General features: G+C 32.0%; 1 protein-coding gene across 6 annotated transcripts in view; it reads right to left on the bottom strand.

The window, feature by feature from the left end:
• The window catches only part of FER (FER tyrosine kinase), a 366,069-nt gene that overhangs the window by 302,095 nt on the left and 50,588 nt on the right, over positions 1-13,386 (bottom strand). For all 6 annotated transcript variants that reach the window (XM_025047716.1, XM_015590541.2, XM_006913383.3 and 3 more), the window contains 2 exons: positions 9,110-9,283; positions 647-746 (listed from right to left, as the gene is read on the bottom strand). In XM_025047716.1, coding sequence (XP_024903484.1) covers positions 647-746; positions 9,110-9,283 — 274 coding nt within the window. The remainder of the gene's footprint in view (positions 1-646; positions 747-9,109; positions 9,284-13,386) is intronic.

Here is a 13,386-nt window from a genome sequence, read left to right as displayed (position 1 = left end):
ATCAATAAAAGAGAAAGGTAAATTTAAGAAGCCAAATAGTTTCCAATAATGCTTATATTTAGCAAGAAAGAAAAATTTTAAACTCTTATAATTAAAAATATCTAAATATGAAGGCTGTTTAGTCACATTTAAAGACTATAACCATAAATCTGTGTTTAAAATGTTAGTTTCTCTTTCCATTTACTTCCAAAGCATTTTATGAAAATTTTAGGACACTATAGACACATAAAATTGAGCTATAAAGGCAAAATAATGCCATAAAATGACCTTGTGATTTTAATGGCTTTTAAATACCACAGGTAAAAAAGGGATTAAAAAACTTCTAAACATATACAACCTTATTTCTCTTATTTAGTACTCAGTTATTTAATAAATTAATCTGATGCTAGCAAGATAAATTTAAACACTCTTTGCATTCTATTATGAGTGCTACATAATTTCATTTAGTATTCATTCTTCAAAAATATTGTGAATCATTTTTAAAAAAGAATTATTACATAGCTTCACAATCAGTCTATTTTGGTTTATTTTAATATTTTTAAATGCAAATTGGTCGAAGTAGAATTATTCCACTATTTATAAAGATAATTTTCAAATGATGAGAACAAAAATCACTAACATAAAAAATTTTCATAAGTTTTCATACCTTTAGCTAAAGCGTCTTTATATTTCTCTTTGGCAGAATTCATTTCTTTTATTAACTGTCTATAGCTGGATTTTAATTTCTCTAATTCTGTCTTTGTAACCTGTCAAGAAAAGAAAAGCAAAAAAAAAAAAAAAAAAGTTTTAATGCTTAAATTTACATTGTCAAGAACTTAAATTCCAAAGCATTAGATAATGTGTATTTTACTGCTTATAGGTCAGAGTTGTTCTTTAATATAGTTTAGAAATCAGTAATAAATTCAACACCATATTAAAAAACATTTCTTAAAAAGAAGAGCAAATCAAATAGTGCTGTCATCAAAGACCAATAAATTAACTTGCTGTGCACAGAAATATTTTCTCTAATAAAAAAACGAATTTAAATATTTATTTTAATTATACAGATTAACTCTTGAGTTGTCATAATTCACCAATTCTAACATGACTTTTTTCGACATTATAATACCTCTGAAAAGAAGATGCATCTAACAATTAGTGTTGGCCAGAGAGCAAGCATCACAGAAGTAGTGCCATGTGTACATGAACTTGGTTATTATTTCTATGAAAAGACTACATAAATGCAAGTCTTTGACTCTATAGTCAAAAAGCCACGTAAACAGCATTTGAGGAAATAATTAAGAATCTTAGATGCTGTCTGAAAAAATTTCCAATATACCTTCTTAGAAGACTTAAGAAATCTGCAGTATGGAAAACTTGCAAAAGGAGAATAAGCAACTTATAAGAAAATCTCAGAGCCTACTTCTAACAAACATTGCATCAACATAACAATGTTGGTATCAAGGATGACATTGTTAAATAAACAAAACTATCAACAACTATAAAATAGATAGTAGTTCAAATCATTCTCTTATGAACTTTATTTTTAGACCAGTTTTACTTTCAGAGCAAAATTGAGCTACTAGTAAGTACAAAGATATCCTATATATCTCCTGCCTCCACATGTATTGCCTCCTCCGTTAGCAACATCCCCACCCATAAGAGTGATACATTTGTACAAATGATAAACCTAAAATGACACATCATGATCACCAAGTCCACAGTTTACAGCAGGTTTCATTCTTGGTTTTGTATATTCTATGGCTTTGAACAAATATATACTGACATGTATCTACCATTACAGTGTCATATAGAGTGGTTCTCTGTCATAAAATCCTCTGTGCTCCACTTATTTGGCTCCTTTTACTTAGTGATATGCATTTAAGGCTCCTCTGTGTCTTTCTGTGGCTTGGTAGCTCACTTCTTTTGAGTGCTGAATAATATTTTGTTGTCTGGATGTACCACAGTTTATTTGTCCATTCACCTATTAAAGGACATCTTGGTTATTTCCAAGTTTTGGTATTACCAATAAATCTGATATAAACATCCATATGTCAGCTTTTGTATGGACATAAATTTTCAATTTCCTTGGGTAAATATCCAGGAGTGTGACTGCTAGATCCTATAATTTATTTAGATTCTATGGTATATTTAGTTTTATAAGAAACTGCCAAACTGTCTTCCAAAGTGACGGTACCATTTTGCATTCCCACCAGCAATTAATGATTGTTCCTTTTGCTCCACATCCTCACAAGCTTTCAGTGTTGTCAGTGTTCTGGAGTTTGGTCATTCTCATAAGTATGCAGTAGTATCTCATTGTTCCTTTAATTTGCATTTCTCTGATGACATATGATGGGGAGCATCTTTTCGAGTGCTCATTTGCCATCTATATATCTTCTTTGGTCAGGTGTCTGTTAAGGTTTTTTAAATCAGGTTGTTTGCTTTCTTAGTGGATACTTAAGAGATTTTTTTTTTTTATGTTTTAGATAATAGTCCTTTATCAGCTGTGACTTTTGCAAATCTTTTTACCCAGTCTGGCTTATCTTCTCATTCTCTTGGCACTGTCTTCACAGAGCAGAAGTGGGTTTTTGGGGTTTTTTTTTTTGGTTTGTTTGTTTTTTTAAATTTTGATGAAATCTAGCTTAACTATTATTTCTTCCATGAATTATGCTTTTAATGTTGTATCTCAAAAATGATCACCACACCCAAGGTCATCTAGGTTTCCTCTTATGTATCCTCAAGACATTTTACAGTCTTATGTTTTACATTTAGGTCTGTGATCCATTTTGAGTTAATTTTGTGAAGAGTATAAGGTCCATGTCTAGATTCATTCTGGCATATGGATATCCAGTTGTTCCAGCACCATTTGTTAAAAATACCATCTTTTCTCTGCTATGTTGACTTTGCCCCTTTGTCAAAAATCAGTTGACTATATTTATGTGGGTCTATTTTTGGGCTCTCTATTCTGTTCCATCGATCTATTTGTCCATTGTCTTACACAAAATCCCAAACTATCTTGATTACTGTATTTTTATAATAAGTCTTGAAGTTGGGTAGTATCAGTCCTCTGACTTTGTTCTTATTCTTCAATATTCTATTGGCTATTCTGGGTCTTTTGTCTTTCCATATAAACTTTAGAATCTCTTAATATCTACAAAATATTTTGCTAGGATTTTGATTGGGGTTGTGTTGAAACTATAAAGCAAGCGGGGAATAACTGACATCTTGACAATATTGAGTCTTCCCATCCGTTAATATGGGATCTCTCTCATATTATATCTTTGGTTCTCTCATCAGAGTTCTGTCATTTTTGTCCTATACTTCTTATATATACTTTGTTAGAGTTACACCTCAGTATTTCATTTTTGGAGGTGCTAATGTATATGATATTATGTTTTTAATATCGTATCAACTTATTCATTGCTGGTCAACAGAAAAGCTATTGACTTTTGTAATGTTAACAGTGTGTCTTATCGCTTTGCTATTATGCTTAGCTCTAAGAATTTCTTTGTTAATTCTCTTGGATTTTCTACATAGACAATCATGTCATCCGTGACCAAAACAGGTTTATTTCTTTGTTCTCAATCTGTGTAACTTTTATTTCTTTTTCTTGTCTTACTGCATTAGCTATGACTTCTAGTATGACGTTAACAAGCAATGGTAAGAAGGGACATCCTTGCCTTGCTCCTGATCTTAATAAGAAAGCTTTGAATTTCTCACCATAAAGTATGTTACCTATAGGTTTTTAAATAGATATCCTTTATCAAGTTTACTGAGAGCTTTTTATCATGAAGGAATGTAAGATTTTGTTAAAGAGCTTTTCTCCATTTATTCATATAATCATCTGACTTTTATTTTCTGTTGACGTGATGGACTCCATTAATTAATTTTCAAATGTTGAACCAGGCTTGCATACCTAAAATAAATCCCACTTGGTCATGGTGTATAATTGTTTTGATACATTGTTGGATATGATTTCCTAAAAGTTTGTTAAAGATTTTTGTATCTATGTTCATGAAAGATATGAGTCTGTAGTTTTCTTTTCTTCTAATGTCTTTGTCTGATTTTGATATTACGATAATTCTGGCCTAATAGAATGAGTCCTAACAGAGGTTCCCTCTGTTTCTATCTTCTGAAAAAGTTTGTAGACAATTATAATTTCTTCTGTAAATGTTTGATAGAATTCACCAGTGAACCCATCTGAGCATGGTGCTTTCTATTTTCCACAGTTATTAGCTATTAATTCAAATACTTTAATAGCTATTTCCCTGTTTAGATTGTCTACTTCTTATGCAGATTGTGTCCTTCAAGAATTTGCCTACTTCTCTAAGTTATCAAATTTGCAGGCACAGAGTTGTTCATAGTATTCCTTCATTATCCTTTAAATATCCATGGGATATGTACTGATATACCCTCTTTCACTTCAGATATTATTAATCTGTGATGCACTGTTTTTTTTCTTAGCTAGCCTAGCTTGAGGCTTACTGATTTTATTGATCATTTCAAAGAACCAGCTTTTGATTTTGTTGAGTTTTCCCTATTGATCTCCCATTTTCACTTTCACTGATTTCTGCTCTATTTTTTTTATTATTTCTTTTCTTCTACTTACTTTGCTCTTCCTTTTATAGTGTCCAAAGGTGGAAGCTTAGATGATTGATTTTATATTTTCCTTTTCTAACATATGCATTGAATGCTATAAATGTCCCTCTAAGCACTGCTTTTGCAGAATGCCACAAATTTTGATAAATTTTGCTTTCATTTCATTTAGTTCAAAATATTTTTTAATATCTCAAGATTTTTTCTTTGATCAATGTGTTATCTAGAAGTGTGTTGTTTAATCTCCAAGTATTTGGAAATTTTCCAGCTCTGCTTTCTAGTTTAATTCTATTGTGGTCATAGAACAGACTTTATATGATTTCTTTTAAATTTATTAAGGTATGATTTATTGTCTAGAATGTGGTCCACCTTGTCAAATCTTCCATGTGAGCTTAAGAAGAATGTGTATTCTGCTGTTGTTGAATGAACTAATCTATAGATATTCATTATATCTAGTTGATTGATGTTATTATCGAGTTCATCTATGTCTTTCCTAATTTTCTGCTTGCTGGACTATTTCTCACAGACGGATGTTGAAGTCTCCAACTGTAATAGAGAATTCATCTATTTTTCCTTAAATTCTATCAGTGTTTGCAGTTCTATCAGTATTTTGATGCTGTGTTGTTAGGTCCATACACATTAAGAATTGTTATGTCTTCTTGGAGAACTACTTTATCATTATATAACTCCCCTCTTTGTCCCTGATCAACTTCCTTGCTTTGAAGTCTGCTCTATCTGAAATTAAGATAACCAGTCTTGCTTTCTTTTGATTAGTGTTAGCATGGTATATCTTTCTCCACCCATTTACAATGAATCTATATGTCTTTATATATAAAATAGGTTTCTTGTAGACAACACACAGGTGAATCTTGTTTTATGATCTACTCTGACAATGTCTTTCTTTTAATTGGTTCACTTAGACAACTGACTTTCAAATTATTGATATACTTGAATTAATATCTACCATATTTGTTACTATTTCCTATTTGTTACCCATGTTATTTGTTCCTATTTTTGTCTTCCACCTTTTTCATGCCTTTGTGGTTTTAGTTGGGTATTTTATATGATTACATTCTCTCTCATATTAGCATGTCATTTATATTTCTTTTATTTTTTTAGTGGTTGCCCTGGAGTTTGCAACATGCCTTTATAACTAATCCAAATCTACTTTCAAATAACACTATCCTTCCAATAATAAAATAATACTAATTTCTCCTTCCCATTGTTTCTATCATTCTGTCATTCATTTCACTTATACATGAACATACATAAACACATGTATGTATGTCTGTACAAATACACAAGATATATACATGAGCATACATAACCAAATACACTGTTGCTATTATTTTCCATAAATTGTTATTTGTTAGAAAAAGTAATAATGAGAAAAATGAAAGTTTTTACTTTAATTTACTCATTCCTTCTCTGATGCTCTTCCTTTCTTTATATAAATCTGAGTTTCCAACCTGTATCAATTTTTCCTTTTCAGCCTTTTGGTGACAAATTCGACTCAATTTTTGTTTATCTGAGAAAGTCTTTATGTCTCCTACACTTTTGAAGGATAATTTCACAGGGTACAGAATTTTAGGATTTTTTTTCCCTCGACACTTTAAATATTTCATTACATTCTCTTCTTGTTTGTATGATTTCTGAGAAGTCAGATGTTATACTTATATCTGTTATTCTATAGGTGAGGTTTTTTTCACTCGGCTTCTTACAGAATTTTTTCTTTATCTTTGATTTTTTGTACTTTGAAATCAATATGCCTAGGTGTTTGGGGGGGGGTTGTTTTTAGGTTTTTGTTTGGGTTTTTTTGGTCACTTATTCTGTTTGGTGTTCCCTGAGCTTCCTGGATCTGTTCTTTCATGTCTGACATTAATTTGGGGAAATTCTCAGTCATTATTATTTCATATATCTCTTCTGTCCTTTTCTCTCTTTCTTCTCCTGCTGGTATTCCCATTACACATATGTTATACATTTTGCAGTTGTCCTACAGTTCTTGAATATGCTTTGTATATTTTTTCAGTCTTTGTTGTCTGTACTTTTCAGTTTCAGAGATTTCTACTGACATATCCTCAAGTTCAGAGATTTTTTTCCTCAGTTGCGTCCAGTTCCCTAACAAGCCCATCAAAGGCATTCTTCACATCTGTTACAGTGTTTTTGATCTTCAACATTTATTTTTGGTTCTTGCTTAGAATTTCCATCTCTCTGCTTACATTGCTTGTCCGTTTTTACATGCAGTCTACTTTACACATTAGAGCTCTTAACATACAAAACAGAGACAGTTGTTTTAAATTCTAACGTCCCTATCATATCTGGTTCTAATGTTTGCTCTGTCTCCTCCAACATTTTTTTTTTTTTTTTTTGGTTTTTGGCAGTCCTTATCATTTTTTCTTGATTGCCAGGCATGATGTACTGGGTAAAAGAAATTGATGTAAATAAGCCTTTACTAATGTAGTTATAAATTGTCAGGGGAGGGGAAGCATTTTATAGTCCTACAATTAAGTCTCAGTCTTTTACTGAGCCTGTGCCTCTGGCCTGTGAACTTGGCATGTGCTTCTCAGTTTCCGTCCCGCCACCACCACCTTACATGAGACAAGATGGCTGGAGTGGGCTGAATTTGGCTATTTCTCTTCCTGCAGGTCTGACAGGCTCTGGTTAAACAGTTTCCCATGAGGGCAGGCATTGTTAAGAACAGAATGCTCTGGCATATGTCAAAATGGTTCCTTTTCCCCTGCCCCTGCCAGGAACATGAGATTTTTCTCTGATATTCACTATGAGAACCTGGTAGAAATCTAGAAGGTAAAACTCACAAAAGTGTGGGGGTCCCTCAATGAATGGGTCCTCCTGAGTTTTTAACTGTCAGAGTTATCCACATTGAGCCTCCAGAATCTGCCAGTTACCATTCAGGTTTTCCTACACCCAGCAATGGTTTCCAAGGAGGCTGCTGCTCTCATAAGTTGTGATTCTCTGTATATGCTTGTTAGTCTCTCCAATTTGGTGGGCAGTTGTTTGCCCTGTGATCAGAAATCTCCTATAAATCTAAGAAGATGTGTTCATTTTTCAATTTGTTCAGCTTTTTACTTGTTAGGACAGAGTGGCAACTTTCAAACCTCTTATATGTTGGACCAGAAACTAGAAGTCTTAACTTTGAAGTTGCTAAAGAATCAATTCATTATTCTGCAAACTGGCAAATAAACTACAAAAAGAAAGCATTTATTCTGTCTTTCCTAAATGAACTATGCCTTATGGTAACCAAACAGTTGATATAGGAAAATTTTTTAATGAAAAATTCTAGCTAACGAGATTGCATTAATAATGATAGAACTAAAATATTGTCATTTTACAACCCCCACTGAAATAATGAATCTAAGCAGAGAACATCAATTTTTTCTAAAACTATTAGGTGAAAGGCTAAAGGGAAATTTTTTTTATAGACTGAACAGACTGTCAACACTAGAATCTCTTAGTCGAGTTTAACATCACAAAAAGATAAATGAGCAGACACAGACACTATGTACCTCCTGACACGAAACAACAGGAAGCCTATACAAGAATCTATGATGTATAATTGCCCAAAATAAACAGCAAAAATCTCATCAAGCCTCTAGATCCAACTTCCAGTTCACAGGAAAACTGGACGATGGAGGAATATGTGAAATCACATCACAAGATGCTAACAACAAAATCCAAAATGAAGGAAATTCAATTCTACAGAGCAAATTACCCAGTTTCTTCCACAAATAAATGGTAATTTAAAAATGGGGGAGGGCAACCTACATTAAAGAGAATTGTTCAAATTCAGTGTACAGGCTATGTTTAGATCAATTGTAAAAAACACTTAAAAATCACATTTGAGCACAGTTAGGATATTCAATAGCATTAGGAATTATTATTATTTTTAGATTAACAATAAGTTATGCTTTTTTAAAAAGAATACTTATTTTAGCAATACATACTAAAATATTTATGGATAAAGTGATCTCTGGAATTTTCTTTAACATGATCCAGTGTAGAAGAAAAAGTGGGGGAAAATATAGATGGAAAAAAATTACTATATGGGTGGATGCACAGATGGAAATTCATTTTACTATTCTCTCTTCTTTTTGTACATTAGCAAATTTTCATAATTAAAAACATTGAAAAAAATTATCCAGAGACACAATCTGAATGTGGAGAAAATTTAGAAATATCTTATTTTGATTATATTTTCATTTTTATTTTATGCATACTATTACATGAGCTATGTCAGTAACTAAAAAATAAAAACTCTAAGTGGTTAAAAAAAAGCACTGTCTAAAAGTTTAATTGGCAGCATGCTTTTCTTTTATAGGAGTACATAAAGTCATAGTATATCTTATAATCAATAATGTTTTATATTCAATAAAAATAAGTTATTATCCATAAGAGACATGAAACATATTTTCCATCAGGAAATGATGATAAACAATTTTCTAATTCAATCAGGATAAAATATTTCTGTGAATTTAAAAATCAATTAAAAGAAGAAGTCCAGAATAGAAAGACAAACCTTAATCATCTCTGCCTCTATCTGTTGATGAACACCTATATAACTTTTCTTCACCTGCTGCTTGTCCTTGATCATCATGGTGAGCCTGTGTAAGGGTCCAGAATTTAGGTCCTCTGCATGTGTCTTCATTATCCTACTAAGTTGTTCCGTCTGCTGAATCATAAGTAGCCAAGACTTTTTAAAAAATAAAGAAGTAAAATTAGCACTTGTATTAGAGGTCTCCATTTAGCTACGCTTTAAGTGTTCAAGAACTTTAATATTTGGTTTTATACGAATTATTTCTTTAATATAAAAATGGCAGGTTTCTAGCAATTGTGCAATGAGCTATAAATGGTTCATATTTAACACCTTCAACTTCAAGTACAAATGTTTCAAAAGTAAGTAATCAAGGCTATGCAGAATATTAGGAAAGGGATTAAAGGACTCTTAGAATCCATACTTGCAGTCTTCTGTTTGTTTTTGAACACAATGATACATTGCTTCTGCTTACACCATTCTAATTTCTCAGTAAAGTCACCATTTCCTAAAGGTCAAATGCAACAGAAATTTTCCCATCTTTATTCTTATCTGTCTCTCTCTGGCATCTCACTTTTCTATTTTGGCTTGTATGACTTCTTATCTTCCAACATACAAACTTGTCTTCCTCCCTTCCTAAAAATGCTTTCTCAATTTTTGTACCTGCTCTTCTTTTGCTTCTTCTGTCTTAAATAGAAGTATTCTCTGCATTTCTATGTAGAGCCATTCTCTTTTATTAATAAATATCATTAATTCTAATGGTTTTTCCAAGATGGCACAATGTCTCCATAGAAGAGACACAAAATGGTATATTTGGACAATTGGGTATATGGATACTGCTGGAAGAACAAATCATTTGTTATTAGACTTTCTAACTAATAAATACTGAAAAAAGTAACAGAGGAATGCTATCCACTTAGGTCTTCAAAATTTTATTCACAAATAACTTTTGGAGACTTACCACGATCAGGGAGAATCCATGTTAAAGATACAAAAAAATGAACAAGACATGGTTTCAGATATTTACAAGAATATTTTTTCTACTCTATTACTTTTGATCTGTGACTGAACAGAATTAGTCTTTCTGTCAATATAACAATATAATCCTAACTGAAAATTTAATAAGCATCTAAATCAAAATAATAACCTAAAGAAAACAAATCCTTTGTCACAGAACTCTCCAATCTGACTTGGTAATCTTGTTTCTGATACACTGCCATATAGGTTTTTCAAAAATAAATAAAGCTTTGAGGACATTGGTTTTGGATGGGGGGTCATTTTTAGTTGTGAAATGCTTTATGAACAAAGACGAGGACATGTGGCCTATGAACTCATCAAATTTACTTTCAAATTCAAAAATCTAAGTAGTACTAACATGTTCCTGATGCCACAAAGCAATTTAGAATCAATGTAGCTCTTCCATCAAAACCTAAATTTTAATAAAGATGAAAACAATTTTAAAACTATACACATTTTAAAAATATAAATTAAATGGCCCTAATAACTCTTGTAGCTTTGCCTTTTTCATTTGATATTATCACTCTAAAAAATACAATGTTGGGAAAACATTCTATATATAGTATGTGCATAAAGTTAGTACTACCAAATAAAGGTGAGAGGGATCAGTTCTTTATCTTCAAAAAATAAATATTCCCTAAGTGCTTTGTAGCAATAAATTTTTGTGATTCTATATAGAAGTTCTTACAGTCAAGGGGAGAAGCCTTCTCAGAAGCCAGTTTAAGAGACGACAGAACAAAGTCAGACTGCCCTCCTCCTCCCAGAAGATCACATCTTATCATACCTAACAGCCCTATTCACTGTAGTCACTGCGGGAAGTCTAAGCCTCCCGAGGTATGTATTATCATCTTGATTGTCAAATTCATATTTCCTTCAGTATCTCCTAATCTGACACAGGATACTATCTACGGAATCCTGTACTCTCAAGAACTCCTACTCTGTAATTATAAAACCCCTTATACTTCTAATTGGAGCTTTCCATTTATTTTCTAGCTTTAGAAAAAACCCTGGTTCTATTCCACTCCCAATACTGTTAATAAACATTCATTCCCTTCTTCCTAAATAAAAAGTCTCTGCTCTTTTGAAGCACAGGCTACCCTTTTCCATAAACAATCTATCGGTAAGTCTTTCTGATTCTTCCTCCCAAGTCTACCACAAATCTGCCCACTTCTCTCCATCTTTACTTCCACCCTTTTGGAGGTTATGATTATCTCTGGCTTAGACTATTACAACTCCTCCTAATATCTCCAACTAGAATAGAATCTCCACTGAGGGCAGTACCAGTCTCTTTGTCCTCTCTTCTACTGATGCTCCTTTCCAACCCATTCAACTTAAAGTAGCAAAAAAATTAATGTCATTCTCCTGCATAAATTCCTATATTTGCTTTTCTTTTCATTTAAAAAAAAAAAAACACTTCTTTCTATGACCTATAATGTCTTTTATTATCTGTCTTCTGTCTATCCTTCCAATTTCATGTCTGTCATTCTCTATCCAGCGAAATAAATTCTAGGAGCACTGTTGTTCCTTCAGTTTCCTGAACATTCCTTCTTCCTGGAATGTTCCTCTCCTTCACATGGCAAGATCGATCTCTTCCACTAAGAATTAGGTAAATCCTATGTAAGTCTAATCCTTACTACTTGCTATTGTCTCTGAGCATTTAAACTCTAACTCTATCTCTCTCTCTCTCTCTCTCTCTCTCACACACATATAGGTGAAATAAGCCCTTCCCCACTTTGTAGCTTTACCTTTGTAGAGGCTCCATGCAGTTACTAATCACTGAATTGCTTAACCATCCTCTGTTTGCTTTTAGCGCTTCCAAAACTTTTTAACATATTTCTCCAAATTAAATTCTACCTATTGAACTATCTGTTGTAGGTTCTGTTTTCCTGACTGAATCCAAACTTTTACAGATAGGAAACTCAAAGAGATCGATAACCATGGAGTACACTGGTTATCATAAACCAATGATTTAATAAAATACCTCCAATAAAGTAAAAAGCTTAAACATTTTTTTGCTAAGGAATAATTTCAAACCATTATAAATCAGATGATGCTACCTAAATTGTTTCAAAGAACTGAGAATGAAAAAAAAGTTCCTAAAAACACCATAACACAGATATCAAAAAGTGACAAAGACACTACAAAAATAAATTTACTTATGAACAGCAGTGCAAATATCTCCAATAAAATATTACTAGGACAAACAGTCTATTAAAAAAAAGATATCAGTTTTGAAATATTTTGAACTTAATGCATATTTAATAGTCATATATAGAAATATTCTCATAAAAGTCAAAAACAAAACTAGGCTGTTTAATGTCAAGAGTATTATTTAACATTGTTTTGGAAATGCTTCTAAACCTTAGAATGATATGAGTAAAATTACTTTAAAAGAATAGAATTAACCTTTCTAATAATAAAAAATGCAAATAAAACCATTTGAAATTATTTTTTCATATATCAGGTTGACAAAATTAAATAAAATGACAACACATACTATAGTAAGAGTTGAAGCAAACAGGTTCTCTAATTCAGTTAGTGGAAATGGAAATTATTGAAAAACAAATTTGTCAATAGCTATTAAAATTTTAAGTGGGCAAATCTTTACACCCAGAAATTCCACTTTTTGGAATTTATCACACAAAAAATATTTGCATAAATATACAGATATTTAGAAGGACATCTGTTACTGTTTTGATAAAAAAAAATCCACTGATAAGAAATTAAAGAAATATATTATTAAATAATATGCAACCATTAAAATAAATGGCTTCATGTGAAATGATATAGAGGAAATCCTCTTCTAGTACTCGGCAGAATACTGATCAGTGCATGTCTGCGAGGAAACTACGTGAGCTGAGGAAAGAACTAGCTAAAAAGATCAGAAGGAACAGTTCCTGGTGCTCACTCATGGTTGGAAATAGTGCCTATTCTGACAAGCAACACCAGAATAACTCATAATTCATCAGGTATTATGTAGAGTACTCAAAAAGGTTTGCCTTGGTAGTGGGGGGTAATTAACCCTGGAGTTAACAGGGCTCTGGTCCTACCTAACAAATCTCAAAATCAAGATGCAAAGTATAAAACTCTTCCGAAGTAATTTAACTGCATTGTTTGCTCTCAAACAAAACTAAAAAAAACGCGTGGCAATATAAACTATGGAAAATGAAACAGAGAAAAAAATAATTAAATATATAGTCAGACATAGATATAGAAAGATATAGATAAACAGAACTAAACAGAGC

This window comes from Pteropus alecto, unplaced genomic scaffold, assembly GCF_000325575.1.
Source record: "Pteropus alecto unplaced genomic scaffold, ASM32557v1 scaffold20, whole genome shotgun sequence".
NCBI classification, from domain to species: Eukaryota; Metazoa; Chordata; class Mammalia; order Chiroptera; family Pteropodidae; genus Pteropus; species Pteropus alecto.
Note: the sequence above shows the minus strand (reverse complement) of the source record. Positions and strands in the feature narration are given on the sequence as shown.